Here is a 16,409-nt window from a genome sequence, read left to right as displayed (position 1 = left end):
AGCGCTAATGGCCTCTGTGAACAGAAATGCTGTAAAAAAATATATTTGTAAAGGCAATTAAGCAACACAAAAGGAAATGTCACAGGCTGTCTCCTGTTCAAGTACATCTCAGCAACAGCTAAACACTATTAAGCAGCATCTGCTGTCAAACAGAAAAAGTTTGTTTCAGGCTAGGCTTCAGTTGGAAAACAAATTCAGCAACATAAGGCGTATATCTATGTTTTGTTGTCAAGGCGGCTTGATTTCTCGCTTATATCTCTCTTCATTGCTTTCACTCTGTTTTCCTCCTCTCCCTCTTTCTCTCTCTGTCCATCCCTCTCTCTCTCTTCCCTCTCTTCCTCTCTCTGTCCCCTCTCACTCCCTCTCTCTGTGCTATGGGCAAATCTGGCGGGTGATTTACAGTTTTTCTCAATTGCTAAAACACAATTTTTGAAACCTTGCTCCATTTCCTGAAAACATTAAGCACAAAACCTCATCTTCAAGCACTATTTACATAACCTCTGACTCCTCTCGCAAAATGAAACATTCGCCTCGAAACAGTTCTACCTGTGTTCAAAAACTGCTCTCAGATCATTAACAAAGTGATCAAAATGATATACACTCTCAAGCAGTCACTAAACAATACACCGAAAAATTTAAAACACATTGTTCAAAACATACAATTCTCAGGGAATCGAAAAAAATATTCATATTTTTCCGTCATTGTCTTTTGACGAACGAAAACATGTTCTATCATAGTAGCTCAAAATTGATCAGAAATTACTACTCTGCTTTGCTCTTTTGTTTTTTGTTCTTCCTCCTCCTTGTACCCCTATTTTTACAGTACTGTACCCTGCATCTCACAAACTTGTCCTTTGTCTCTGTGATACTGTAATTCTTGTTCTTTGTTGATATGAACCTGCAACCAGTCAAAATCTATTGAGCAGTCAGTTATGTTAATAAATGGAAAGCACAATGTTCAGGGCCATACAGTTTGTCCATTGTACAGTATACAGCCTACAATGCACTGTACTACAGTATACAATACTAAAAGGGACAAAAAGGAGTAAACGTGATCAATGTGCTTCTTCTTGTCTTTGGGCTGGGTCAGGCCAGAGCACTTCGTCGACATCACAAGCAATATTGTTGTCTATCATACACTTTCCATTTCCAAGAGGAGAAAAACTCCTCAATTGGATTCAAGAAAGGCGAGTATGGAGGGAGGTACAAGTTCATAAACTGCCCATTGATGTTAAACCATTCCCTTACCTGAGCAGCTCGGTGGAAACTGACATTGTCCCACACTATCACATAGGTGGGAATGGGATTCTCATTTAGCTCTTGAACCTGCTGCTCAAAGAAAATATCTCTTAGATTGGCAATAAATCTTAGAAGGTGCTGGGTGTTATATGGCCAGAGTGTAACATGGGGATGTAGAACACCATGGTTGCTGATAGCAGCACAGATTGTGACAGGGACTTCAACAATGGCCCGCTGTCCAATCATGGCCTCTCCTTCTCCTCTTTGTTAGATTGAAGCCTGCTTCATCGACAAAGATGAACTCATGGGGTCTGTCCAAGGATTCCAAGTCAAATATTGTCTGTGTAGAAATACAATATACTGTATGTAGGATTTTGTAATACATTGTATGTACTGAAGAGTAATGTCCTTCACATAGTATGTGTTAGTACTGTAGACAATCTGGATTACAGTAAGTGTTTCCGAATGTACACTTACTTGCACATACTGAGCTCGCAGTTCTTTCACCCTTGGTGAGTTGCGCTCAAAAGGTACTCTGTATACTTGTTTCATTCGCATCCTGTTACGATGGAGGACACGGTCAATTGTGGAAATGCTCACATTGTCGATTCCCTGGAAGTGTGTGTTGTCTTGTATCACTTATTCCTGGATTTCTCTGAGTAGTATTGCATTATCTTCAAGGACCATGCCAACTATAACGGCCTCTTGCTCCCGAGTAAATATAGCTGTCCTTCCACCTGCATGTGGCAGCCTTGCAATTCTACAAAAAGTAGTTGTGCAGTTATAAAACATATTCATGCAGTACAATACATACAGTGATTAACTTTACAAATGTCTATTGAAACAGCTGCATATAGTGTAGTACAGTAAATTTGCAATTACAAATATACAGTAGTATCCTGTACCTGTTCTCTTCTCTGAATGTCCTTACTATGGTGGACACAGAAAATCAGCTCAAATTGGGTTGCACTCTAAGTCCTGCTTCCCTCATTGTCAGTCCATGGACAAGAACATGGTCTATAACTGTTGCTCGAATTCCATCAGATATTTCCACTCTTTGTCTTCCTCTTTGTCCTCCTCTTCCTCTTTCTTGCCCTCCTCCTCCTCTTCCTCCTCGTCGCCCACCTCGCATACGCACTCGTCCTCGTCCTCTCACATTGTTTCTTCTATCCATTCTCAGACTTTCTCCTTCCCACCTTCAACAACCTGTTTGCTCTCTGAACTGGCTTATATTGGTTGTGTGGCATCATTTGAAACAGGTTAAATCAATTTTGAGTGGTTGTGTTCAATCAATGACACGTCTTCTCTATTTGTATTTGATTGTTGCCACTTGTGTTTACCAGTATGCATGACATGTGCATTAGAGCGCAGAATGTGTTTTGAGAATGAGAATGTGTCAAGAGTTTTGCTGAAAAGTCTAAGTGAGATCTTCAAATTGTGTTTTACCATGTGAAATGGTTTAAGGTATTGACAACAGACTGCATAATTAGCCAAATGAGTCCAGGCAACTGAGAACTTTGTTCAGCCAATGGGTTTTTAGTGTTTTAGCAAATGAGAAAAACTGAGCTGGGTTGGGCAGAAACACACCAGCATCCATTATTGATAACAAGCCAGAGACAGCATCAATACATCAACCTAAGTAACGTAAAGGTGCAAAGTGGAGGTATATAATTACAGAATTCCATTGTTCCTTTTTAAGAAGAATATCCACCATGGATTAGATTCATTGACCATAATTACTGGAATGGTCTCGTGTTCGGGGGCTGTTGAAGGTGTGTCGGTGCTCATGTTGGCGTGTCCAGAGGTGTGGGGGAGTAGCCATGGTTGTGTGATGTATTTTCTTACAAAGATGGAGAAAGAAATGATCATCACTTGAACAACATCTCCGAACAACAGCTGAAAGTTCCTACAGCATTACAGATACACAATGACAGTGGGAAGACATTCGCGCTTCCGATGTACCATTGGTAGTTAACCTTTTCCGGTCACAATCACAGCATCTGTAAGGAAACACTTGAAACTTGCAACAAAACAATACTTAGCCCACATAAAAAAATGCTCATGTGCACCCTATTTGACAGGGTATGCATGCAGAGATTCAACTTGCCCAAATCATAGTAACACAACAAGAAGTGTTATGGTTATCTAAAATATTTGCTGTTTAAATGAGGGCAGCAGAAGTGAAAATCTACCGATAGGTTCCTCAGTAGCCGCTACTGTAATGCGTTTTCATGTGAGTCTAGCTCTCCTGACAATATTCACCTGAGACTACTCACCTTGATAGTGGGACTTTGGTAGGTAGGTCATCACAGTTGGGCTGTAATGGCACTTCTAGAGAAATCCCATGTCCAATTAAACAGGAATTGGAGCCGAACAATGTCCAACTCTGACAGCCTGACAGACAGAGCGAGAGGGAGGAAATTTGCTTTGACTAATGGTCTTCCGACTGGGCACAGACGTCAGTTCAATGTTTTTATTTACATTTGGTTGCGCTGTCAATCTAACGTGAATTCAACATGAAATCAATACAAAAAAATCACCATGTCGTTGGATTTAGGTTCAAAGTTGGGTCAAAAAATATTAAATGCAATTGATGGCTTATTGTCAATCTAATCAGTTTTCCACATTGATTCAACATCACCATTTTTTTTTTTTTGGGGGGGGGGGGGGGGGGGGGGGGGGGGGTTTGAAATGGCGTGGAAACAACGTTGATTCAACTAGTTTTCGCCCAGTGGGTTGTTTGTGCACTCCAGAGTGGTTTTGCCCAGGGGGTTGAGGTGTTGTTGTAAGAGTGGTGATGGCTATCCACTTCCTGCTTTATCAGTCCATTCCATCTGATCTGATGAACCTCAATAACTCCCACTTTATTCCCCTGTCTTGTTTTGTTTCCTTTGCGCCGCTCTCATTCTAAGCTGCAAGCTCCCGCTTGGTTTGACATTTAAGGCGGAACGCCGAGTCCGCCGACCACGGAGATGAATTACCTGCTACACAGCAGGCCTAGGAAATGCTTTGTGTGTGTTTGTGTGCATGTGTGTGTGTGTGTGTTTTTTGTCCAGATTGCTCTTTTGAATTTAACCAAGATATTAAACACAGCAGTGAGCTTGAACACCCTCCAGATCACAATTCAAATTTCCACCATGGATCAAAATTCAAAAGATCAATCCGACTCTGCTTGGGACAAATGCTTCTATTTGGCAAACTGTGGCTATTATCAGGAGAGATCCCTGAAATAGGAACATCATCAATATAATCACCAATGAATGCATCTGAACTGCCCAGATGTGAGAAGAAAATCCTTTTTGGACCAGAGCCATAGACACACAGAACATGACAAACTCTGTCTGTACATACAGTCATGTATCAATTGCGCAAAAAACAGTTTGAATCCATGTTTTTTCCACATCATAAAAACGTTTTGATGACGTCGAGTCAACGTGGAAAACTGATTAAGTCATTAACTTAAGGGAATTTCATATTTTTCTTCACCCAACTTCTCACCTAAATCCAACGTTGAAGTCACATTAGTTGACAACTCAACAAAGGTAAATCAAAACTAGGCCGAACCACTCCAAAATTGGAAAAACAAAAAACACTGCTTTCATACCTCATCTATACAAGTGAAATGAGCTGGGACAGTTCGAGTGGGTCTTTTTGTAGATTGTGTGAGCTCTCATGGGTGTCATGGCAACCCTCGCCTGTAGCCCGCAGGAGAAAAAAGACAGTTCCATATCACAGGAAAAACTGCTCTGATCTGGAGCACGCTCAGTGGGGAGACTGTAGGAAAACCAGATGTGTTGTTTCAGAACAACATGCAAAACAACACACCAAAACAACAATAAGACAGGGAGGGAGGCTGCATACGATGAAATCTGAATTCTAGTTGGAGTTAAAACTATGACACGAAAGAGGGGCCAAGGGAATAGTAATAAACTTTCCTTTAAAAGCTGTCCTAAAACTGCAAAGCATTTTTGGGAATATATCAACAGTAGACTAATGAAGCAAATACCAAAGGATCGTTTTTGGGTGGAGTTTTCCTCTAAACTGCATCGATGTGAAAAACACAGATGCCTGCTGTACCATCACTTCAGATGAAAAATACCGGTCACTCTGGGCTACTGAGTTGCAACACAATCAGGTTAAAGAAAATGTGTTTTCGTTTTTTTTATTTTTATATCCCACCTCTTCCATGGCAGGTGTGATCTGTGATGTCACTCAGGGAGACGAGTAATGACTGAAGAGTCGTCTCTATAAAACATGGCTGTCACGGGTCTCAACCAGGGGAAGCAGTTGGCTGACACACACACGCTAAACACGCAGGGTCTAGAATCAGCGGTCAGGACACACATCACGCTCTGCCCGTCTCCCGGCCTCACTTCATCAAGGTATGAACAGATTTGGCAGGACTTGCACACTATCACAGGTTACATGTGAGTAAGACCATTAAGCCAGGTTAACATCAGCAAGGCCGTGGGGCCAGACAGAATACCAGGATGCATACTCAGAGCATGCGCAAGTGTCTTCCCTGACCCGGTCTGTAATAGCAACTTGTTTCAAGCAGACCATCATAGTCCCCGTGCCCACGAATGCCAAGGTAACCTGCCTATAGCCACCTATAGCCATGAAACGCTTTGAAAGACTGGTCATGACTCACATCAACACCATCATCCCAGACACCCTGGACCCACTCCAATTCGCATACTGCCTTAACAGATCCACAGAGGAAGCAATCTCTATTGCACTCCACACGGCCCTCACCCACCTGGACAAAGGGAATACCTATGTACGAATTCTGTTAATTGACTACAGCACAGCATTGAACCGGACTTCCTGACGGGCAGCCCCCAGGTGGTGAGGGGAAGCAACAACACATCTGCCACTCTGACCATCAACACGTGGGCCCCTCATGGGTGTGTGCTTAGTCCCCTCCTGTAGTCCCTGTTCACCCACGTGTTTGCGGTTGACAAAACGGTGGTAGGACTGATGACAATGAGGCAGCCTTTTAAAAAGGAGGTCAGAGACCTGGCAGTGTGGTGCCAGGACAACAACCTCTCTCTTAACGTCAGCAAGTTAGAAGGAAATGGAGGTGCGAGCACTAAAGAATGAACATGGTCATACACACCCACACAGTTGTGAAGAGGGCACAACAGGGCCTCTTCCCCTTCAATAGGCTGAAAAGATTTGGATCCTCAAAAGCTCCACAGCTGCACCATTGAGAGCATCTTGACTGGCTGCATCACCGCTTGGTACGGCAACTGCAAGGCACCCGAGCGCAAGGTGCTACAGAGTGTGGTGAGTACGGCCCAGTACATCCCTAGGGCCGAGCACTCTGCCATCCATGACTTCTATACCAGGGGGTGTCAGAGGAAGGCCCAAATAACTGTCAAAGACTCCAGCCACCCAAGCCATAGACTGAACCCTCTGCTACCGCACGGCAAGTGATACCAGTGCACCAAGTCTGGAACCAACAGGACCCTGAACAGCTTCTACCCCCAAGACTGCTAAGCAAGACTGATAAATAGCTAATCAAATGACTACCCAGACTACCTGCAAATACCCTTTTTTGCACTAATTCTCTTGCACTGACTCTATGCACACACACTGGACTCTACCCACACACACACACACACATACTTACACTGACACCCCACCACACACATACACTGCATACCCCCACGCACACATAACACGCGCACACATGCATACTGACGCCCACACACACACGCACACGCACACACACACGCACACTTTTACACTCACCACATATGCTGTTGCTACTGTCTATTATCTATTCTGTTGCCTAGTCACTTTCTCCTACCTATGCAGATGCCTTATTCACACCCTTTGACTTTTTCCACAGTTTGTTGTGTTACAGCCTGAATTTAAAATAAATTACTTTGAGATTTTGTGTCACCGGTCTACACACAACACCCCATAATGTCAAAGTGGAATTATGTTTTAAGAAATGTTTACAAATGAATAAAAAGCGAAAAGCTGACATGTCCTGAGTCAATAAGTATTTAACCCCTTCATTACAGCAAGCCTAAATAAGTTCAGGAGTACAAATGTGCTTAACAAGTCACATAATAAGTTGCATGGACTCTGTGTGCAACAATAGTGTTTAACATGATTTTGAATGACTACCTCATCTCTGTACCCCAAACATACAATTATCTCTAAGGTCCCTCATCGAGGAGGGAATTTCAAACACATATTCAACAACAAAGTCCAGGGAGGTTTTCCAATGCCTTGCAAAGAAGGGCACCTATTGGTAGATGGGTACAAAATAAAAATAAACAGACATTGAATATCCCTTTGAGCATGGTGAAGTTGTGAAGTTATTAATTACACTTTAGATGGTGTACCAATACACCCAGTCACTACAAAGATACAGATCAGCGTTCAACACCATAGTACCCTCAAAGCTCATCACTAAGTTAAGGACCCTGGGACTAAACACCTCCCTCTGTAACTGAATCCTGGACTTCCTGACAGGCTGCCCCAGTTGGTAAGGGTAGGTAACAACACATCTGCCACGCTGATCCTAAACACGGGAGCCCCTCAGGGGTGCGTGCTCAGTCCCCTCCTGTACTCCCTGTTCACCCATGACCCCATGGCCAAACACAACTCCAACACCATCATTAAGTTTGCCGACGACACAACAGTGGTTGGCCTGATCACCGACAATGATGAAACAGTCTATACAGAGGAGGTCAGAGACCTGGCAGTGTGGTGTCAGGACAACAACCTTTCCCTCAATATGATCAAGACAAAGGAGATGATTGTAGACTACAGGAAAAGGAGGACCGAGCATGCCCCCATTCTCATTGATGGGGCTGTAGTGGAGCAGGTTGAGAGATTCAAGTTCCCCGGTGTCCACATTACCAACAAACGATCATGGTCCAAACACACCAAGACAGTAGTGAAGAGGGCACGACAAAGCCTATTACCCCTCAGGAGACTGAAAAGATTTGGCATGGGTCCTCAGATCCTCAAAAAGTTCTACAGTTGCACCATTGAGAGCATCCTGACTTGTTGCATCACCACCTGGTATGGCAACTGCTCAGCCTCCGACCGTTCGCAAGGCACTACAGTGGGTAGTGCGTAAGGCCCAGTACATCACTGGGATCAAGCTTCCTGCCATACAGGACCTATATACCAGGCAGTGTCGGAGGAAGGCCCTAAAAATTGCCAAAGACTCCAGCCACCCTAGTCATAGACTGTTCTCTCTGCTACCGCACGGCAAGCGGTACCGGAGCACCAAGTCTAGGTCCAAACGGCTTCTTAACTGCTTCTACCCCCAAGCCATAAGACTCCTGAACAGCTAATCAAATGGCTACCCAGACTATTTGCATTGCCCCCCCCCCCCCCCCCCCCCCCACCACACACATTTTAATGCTGCTGCTACTCTCTATATATTATCCATGCATAGTCACTTTACCTCTACCTACATGTACATATTACCTCAATTACCTCGATTAACCTGTGCCCCCGCACATTGACTCTGTACCGGTACCTCCTGTATATGCCCTCACTACTGTTATTTTACTGTTGCTCTTTAATTATTATTTTTTTCATAAAAAAAAACATTGACTTCAGTTCATTTTAGTTAATACTTTTTTAACACTTATTTTTCATGAAACTGCATTGTTGGTTAAGGGCTTGTAAGTAAGCATTTCACTGTTGTATTTGGCACATGTGACAAATACAATTTGATTTGGTTTTGATTTGATTTGATTTGATACCGGCGTCCTTCCTGGAAGGAAATGGCTCTAGGATTTCACCATGAGGCCAATGGTGATTTAAAGCAGTTACAGTGTTTAATGGTTGTGAGAAAACTGAGGATGGTCATCAACACTGTACTTACTCCACAACACTAACCTAAATGACAGAGTGAAAAGAAGGAAGGCGTACAGAATAACAAATATTCCAAAAATGCACTTAAGAAATATTGGGGTAAATCCAACACAACAGGAGTTTTAATATTTTGTGCATGGTGGTGGGCTGCATCATGTTATGGGTATGCTTGTCATTGGCAAAGACTAGGGAGTTTTTTTTGATAAAAATACATGTAATATAGCAGTCTGCTTTCCAACAGAAACTGGAAGAGGAATTCACCTTTCAGCGAGACAATAACCTGAATCACAAGGCCAAATCTACACAGGAGTTGCTAACCAAGATGACATTGAATTTTCCCGAGTGGCCTAGTTACAGTTTTGACTTAATTCGGCTTGAAAATCTGTAGCAAGACTTGAAAATGGCTGTCTAGAAATGATCAACAACCAACTTGACAGAGCTTAAAGAATTAACAAATATATATATATCATGGGAAAATATTGTACAACTCAGGTGTGAAAAGCTCTTAGAGACTTACCCAAAAAGACTCACAGCTGTAATCGCTGACAATGATGATTCTAACATGTATTGACTCAGGGGGTTGAATACTTATTTTATTGAGATATATTAGTGTTTTATTTTTCATAAATGTTTAATAAATGTTCAAATTTCTCTTCCACTTTGACGTTACAGAGTATTTTGTATAGATCAATGATAAGAAATACAATTAAATCCATTTGAATCCCACTTTGTAACACAACAAAACGTGCAAAAGTCAAGGGGTGTGAATGCTTACTGAAGGCACATACACACCACAGCAAACACTCTCCTCTCGCCTCCTCCCTAGATGTTAACTTCAGAGCGACAGTGCAGCCCGGGGCCTCCATCATCGACATGGTCAATGTGACGACATCACCCAGCAGCAATGCCACCCCAGAGGGTCTGACTGAGAGGGGGCTGGTGGTCCTGGGCCAGAGGAAAGAGTATGATTACAACTACTTTGCCCTGGTGCTGGGTGTGCCGCTCATCCTGATCATCATCCTGGGCAACGTACTTGTGTGTCTGAGCGTGCTCACTGAGCGCTCCCTGAAGACTGCCACCAACTACTTCATCATCAGCCTGTCTGTGGCCGACCTACTGCTGGCTGTACTGGTGCTGCCCCTCTATGTCTACTCTGAGGTGAGGGAGTAGTGGAGAGTGTGTGTGTGTGTGTGTGTGTGTGTGTGTGTGTGTGTGTGTGTGTGTGTGTGCGTGCGTGCGAGCGTGCGTGTGAGCGTGCGTGTAAGTTGACCTTCCCTCCATGACCTCTTAAATTGGGCGTCAGGTAGCCTAGTGGTTAGAACATTGGACAAGTAATCGAAAGGTTGCTAGATTGAATCCCCGAGCTGACAAGGTAAAAAGCTGTCGTTCTGCCCCTGAACAAGGCAGTTAACCCACCGTTCCTAGGCCGTCATTGAAAACAAGAATTTGTTCTTAACTGACTTGCCTAGTTAAATAAAGGTAAAAAAAAATTCAAACATATATGTATATATATATTGAAGAAACACATACTGTAGTTTTGCCCAATTTACCTGCCCTGTCTGTCTCTTCGTAGTTTAAAGTCCATTGCCGACAGGACTGACAACCTGTTGTTGGTGTTGTTGTCGTTGTTGCTGTGTTTCCCAGTTCCTGGGTGGTACCTGGACCCTGAGCACATACATCTGTGATGCTCTGATGACCATGGACGTCATGCTGTGCACCGCCTCCATCCTCAACCTATGTGCCATCAGCGTGGACAGGTGAGTCCTTCTGTCTCAACTTCGCCTGGACACTGTGGTAACACACTAGTTTTCAATACCACAATACCCTCTCTGACCTGTCTAGTTATGGTACACTGGACTCTGAAACCTAGAAACAACACATGTCCACCCACAGGGCACAAACTGGTTGAATCAACGTTGTTTCAATGTAATTTGTCAACATATTGTGATGTGGAATATACGTGGAAAATACATTGGATTTGAAAAAAGTAATTAACTGTTGTTCTGAGGGCTACATTTCTACCACAGGATTATGTCATCATGGTAACCAGCTTGTCAACATAGGGATATCTTGTATATAAACCTTGAATTTGTACCTCTAAAACAATGTCAGATCTTCAGTGTTATATCTGCTGTCCGAATAAAAAAAAACAATAGGCTGGGCAGCACCTCCTACTGGAGAATTGATCTATCTACAGTTACAGCACGCGCTCCAGCAGGTATATTTCACTGGTCACCCCCAAAGCCAATTCCTCTTTTGGCCACCTTTCCTTCCAGTTCTCTGCTGCCAATGGCTGAAACGAATTGTAAAAATAAATCAATGAAGCTGGAGACTCATAACGTTAAGCAGCTCACAGAGAACCTCACAGATCACTGCACCTGTACATAGCCCATCTGTAAATAACCCATCCAACTACCTCATCCCCATGCTGTTATTTATTTTATTTATTTTGCTCCGTTGCACCCCAGTATCTCTACTTGCACATTCATCTTCTGCACATCTATCACTCCAGTGTTTCATTGCTATATTGTAATTATTTCGCCACTATGGCCTATTTATTGCCTTACCTCCCTTATCCTACCTCATTTGCACATGCTGTATATGGACTTTTCTATTGTATTATTGACAGTATGTTTGTTTATTCCATGTGTAATTCTGTGTTGTTGTTTGTGTTGCACGGCTTTGCTTTATCCTGGCCAGGTCTTAGTTGTAAATGAGAACTTGTTCTCAACTAGCCTACCTGGATAAATAAAGGTGTTGTTTGTGTTGCACGGCTTTGCTTTATCTTGGCCAGGTCTTAGTTGTAAATGAGAACTTGTTCTCAACTAGCCTACCTGGATAAATAAAGGTGAAATAAAAAAAATTAAAACCCCTTTGGTGTCCCATCCTGGGTTTTTAACCAAGCCCTATAACTTTGATATTTTACTACTGACTATTACCAATGTGCTATCGTGAGAATGATTGTTGAGAGATCTCCACTTAAAACTAAAAACGAAATAGATTCACTGCTGCTATCGAAGTCATTAGAAAAGGGTAGGTTTAGCAGAGTAAATAAAATGTGATCATACTCTTATCTCTCATATATCATAAATTATGTTATTTAGGCCTATAAGCTATAGGATTTGCAAAGTCATCCACAGCTATTGTTTAATTTCAACCCAGAATTCAACAAAAAATAGACAATACAATAAGGCTAGGGTTTCAAGCTCTGGTTGATTTCTAATTTAATGATATTTAGTGATGTTGAATTGTGTAGTTGGTTGTCAGCACAACCAAATATCAACTTTTGAAGGAGATGCATCTTCTGCTTGGATAGTTCCATTTGGGTCACTGACTTAGTCTGCCTTTAATTCCAGTTTGTCTACAAATTAACAATTGATACGTTGGATTCACATATTCATCTCAAACAAAAATCAAAGTGAAACTTGATTTAAAGTGTTTTTAAAAGTTTGATTTGATCTAGTTCTATTCTTTAACATAGACAAACTGGAATTAAAGCCAGACTAAGTTAGTGGCACAAATAGAACTATCCAAGCAGAAGATCATGTTGATATTTGACAACCAAACACAATTAGATATTACTTTTGTAATACAGTAAATAGCCTAAAGTTAAGGCTATCTTACAAACAAATGTAACCTTAAACGAGTAACACATACGTGGCCACGTTGAGGATACTGTAACTATGAATGTATTCTCACGTAATCATTAAAGCGTGCATATTCAAAATGGCATGCATAGCTCGTCTCAGGTCTGTGGAGATCATCACAATTTCTGTAATTATCTGTGCAAAATCTTGAACAGCATTGATCACTTGCACCATGTACTTTTAATGTAATCTCACCTGCAATCCAGGTCATTTGGTTCTGCTATTAGATGAAGCACAGAGATAACACAGTAATCTTTTCTATAAATAAACTGCAAATTAAACATTGTTTGGCACTGGAATTTGTTTGTGTCTTTAGATGGTTGAAAGCCTCGTGATAACACAATGGATATTCAACTACTTTTGGCCCTCTTTTTGAGTGGGTGAATATGGGTTGTAAATGTCTTTGATCAACATGTCAACCAAATATTACCCAATTATCCATGTTGAAATGACGCGTCTCCAGTACGATTGATGAGTTAACAAAAAATTGCAAAGAACTACTGCAATATCTCTGAGTTATTGGTCGAACAAGGAAAAGATTGATAACACAAGCTTTTCTTCAAAAAGATATATTCAAGAAATACCCTGTGTGTGTTCTTCATTCCCACTTATGAAAGCAACACAGAGAGCCATTAAAAACACCAAAAACAATATCTTCAACTTGCAAGTTCAATATCTCTTTCTAATGTCTGTAGCGAGCTCTGTAGCGAGCCCTGTCACTCACAGTAATCCCCCAAATCATTCTGCCAGTCTGTGAGAAGAGCGTAGCTAGACCATTAGCAGACATCACACAGTGAATGCTAACTGATGGCTGTGGTCTATAGGAGGCTAATGGAACCATAGCTCTGGAACCCCCTCATCGACCCAATCATCAAGACCCACTAATTACTCAACACAGCGAGAAGCAAACTCACGCCAACCACCCAGGGGACTCTACCCGAAACAACATCTAAGGGCTCCAAGAGTTTCTAAGGCAAAGCAAAAACAAACCAACTGTAAAATATAAGAGAAGCATTCAATGGGTTCCACACAGCACACACTTCCTGCTAGTTAAATGTTATATCCCTAGCGTTGTGCGGCTCGTGAGACTGACAGGTTCTATAGCATTGTGGTGTTGTTAGATTTCACAATGTCATTCATTCAACATGGTATCTAAACAATAGATTGAGATTCATTGGATTTATTAGACAGGAGAAGTAGGGTAGAGCCAGGTTGTGGAGGGTGGAGTTGAGTGGAGTTATGAATGAAGGTGAATATTATTGTAACGTTATCTGTGGCATTCTAGTGCCTCCACATCTAAGTTTACTTTGAAGGAGGATCACAGAACAGCTTTGAACAACTTTCAGGTTTTTACAAATGCTTCCAAAACAGCCACTGTGTCCTCTGAGTATTCCCCTACTGCATTGGCCTGTTTGAAGTCCCTCCATGTTAAATTGATGTATTTATGTATTGTAAATGTAGACTATGTTATTTACTTTGATCCGTGTCCCAGCAGGTACATAGCCATGGTGGCAGCAGTGCCCCTGAAGTACAACAGGTGTGCTCTATGTATTTGAAATGTATTTTATCCCCTGATGTGTGTGTCCCTGCAGGTACATAGCGGTGGTGGTGCCACTGAAGTATAACAGGAACCAGTTCAGCTTGCGGCAGCTGGTCCTCATTACGGCCACCTGGGTTCTCTCCCTGGGCGTCGCCAGTCCCGTCATCTTCGGCCTCAACCAGGTGCCGGGCCGCGACCCCACCGTGTGCAAGCTGGAGAACGACAGCTTTGTGGTCTACTCCTCCGTGTGCTCCTTCTTTGTGCCTTGCCCTGTCATGCTCTTCCTGTACTACTGGATGTTCCGGGGGTTGAGACGCTGGAGCTCAGGCAGGAGCCGCTCCCAGCTGACGAGGGGAGGAAAAAGGAGCCTGTCCCTGCGCCTCAGCTCCGCCCTGCAGAGAGAGAATGCAGGGGTCAGGGCGGGTGCCAAGGAGAAGGTGGTGTACCTCATGCCCACAGCTCTCAGCCCGATGTCACCGTCGGCTGTATCGATGGCGTCACCCACAGCGACCCTGGGGGTGGAGGACAAGCAGCAGGAGGGTTTGGGGGCAGGCGTGGCGGAGAGCGACCCCATGACTACCCAGATGGACAGCGTTTCGGACGCTGACCCCACGGAGAGGCCACCTAGGCAAGGGAAGAGCCTGAAGGAGAATGGGCTGGCCCACGCTAAGGCTAATAAGAGGGGGCGCCGTAACAGCAAGAGTAGCAGAGTGAGTGGGAGGGAGCGCAAAGCCATGAAGGTTCTTCCTGTTGTAGTTGGTAGGTATGTGTACGTGTGTGTGTGTGTGTGTGTGTGTGTGTGTGTGTGTGTGTGTGTCTTCCAAGGTTTACACAAATCATACCAACAAAGCTAATTTAGAATCGTTGTTGCAAGAAAAGAGGGGGTTGCGGTGAGCTTAAATAGTATTCATTACATAAACATGGGTGGACATGGAAATGAGGGGTTCCTGATTGTTGACACATCAACTAGGATTAAAGCGCATGGCTGTTTGTGATTGTTGCTGTTTCGGTAATCAGTGCCTGTACTGGAGGGTGAATGGTTTCACCTCTTCTCTAAGTATACAGTATATCCAGCTTCTCAAGCTCCGGTTCAGTGTCCGTCAATCCATAGCTGGAGGACTCCTACTCTCTCCAGGAGTGAGAAGAATCATTTTTTGTCTTAATTTGTTGAACGAATCCCCGCACCCCCAAAAAATGTACAGGACTCCAAAACGAACAAAAACGTCACAAAATGCTGTCATAATATATGCACAAACCCTTCTGAACTTTTCAATAAGTTTGCTAAAATGTCTTAAAACATGTTCTCACTTTGTCATTACGGGGTATTGTGTGTAGATGATTTCATAGTATACACGACAGTGTTACGAGATGTCATAAAGCAGAGTTTAAGGCTTTATTGAGGCATTCTCGTAAGACGGGAATTAAAACTACTTCCCTGAAAAGGTACTCCTCTGACTAGACATTCACGTTATATTACATGGTGTCAGAGGTAGGAGGACAGGCTCACGTTCTACTAAGATAGTGGGCTATGGCAAAGTTTGACCCACCGCAAAACTTTAGCTTTGATAAACCGACGGAATGGATGGATTGGAAACAACGTTTTGATGAGATTCAAAACCGTGGACCCAGTTGGATCAGGGAGATCAAAAGTACAGGTCAGTTCCCTCATGCCATGGGCAGCGAGGCCGAGAACATTTTCTAATCGCTCACCTTTGCATCAAAGTCTGCTTTCTCATCCTCTGAAAACTGTTTTCCCAAACGGAGTGTTATTCACGAACGTGCCTGTTTCTATCAACGAGTACAGCAACCTGGGGGAAAAGGCAGAGACATTCATCAGAGCCCTTAGCGAGCTCTCAGAGCATTGTGACTTCGATGCGAATAGAGATCCGCATATTCAGAACCAAAGTGTTGTGGGCATACTGGATAAAGGACTGTGTCCTACACTGGAGTTGATGGCAGATCTTACGTTAGCAACTACAGTCCGTCAGTCAGAGAAAGTTAGAACGCAAGTAAGCCAGCAGGGAGAAGCCGCGTGCTATGTGCAGGAGATTGCACGGGGGCACAAGAAGATTGCAAAACGGCGCAATGAGAACAGAGATTCAAAGGACACGGAGAGTGCAGAAGGAAAA

General features: G+C 43.1%; 1 protein-coding gene across 1 annotated transcript in view; it reads left to right on the top strand.

The window, feature by feature from the left end:
- Positions 1-16,409, top strand: part of drd4-rs (dopamine receptor D4 related sequence) — a 28,268-nt gene that overhangs the window by 4,890 nt on the left and 6,969 nt on the right. The window contains exons 2-4 of the mRNA XM_021563452.2: positions 9,920-10,251; positions 10,738-10,850; positions 14,333-15,039. Of these exons, the coding sequence (XP_021419127.1) occupies positions 9,967-10,251; positions 10,738-10,850; positions 14,333-15,039 (1,105 nt within the window). The 5' untranslated portion in view covers positions 9,920-9,966. The remainder of the gene's footprint in view (positions 1-9,919; positions 10,252-10,737; positions 10,851-14,332; positions 15,040-16,409) is intronic.

This window comes from Oncorhynchus mykiss, chromosome 15 (genome assembly GCF_013265735.2).
Source record: "Oncorhynchus mykiss isolate Arlee chromosome 15, USDA_OmykA_1.1, whole genome shotgun sequence".
Classification (NCBI taxonomy): domain Eukaryota; kingdom Metazoa; phylum Chordata; class Actinopteri; order Salmoniformes; family Salmonidae; genus Oncorhynchus; species Oncorhynchus mykiss.
The sequence above is the reverse complement of the archived record's forward strand: the minus strand, read 5'-3'. Positions and strand labels throughout refer to the sequence as shown.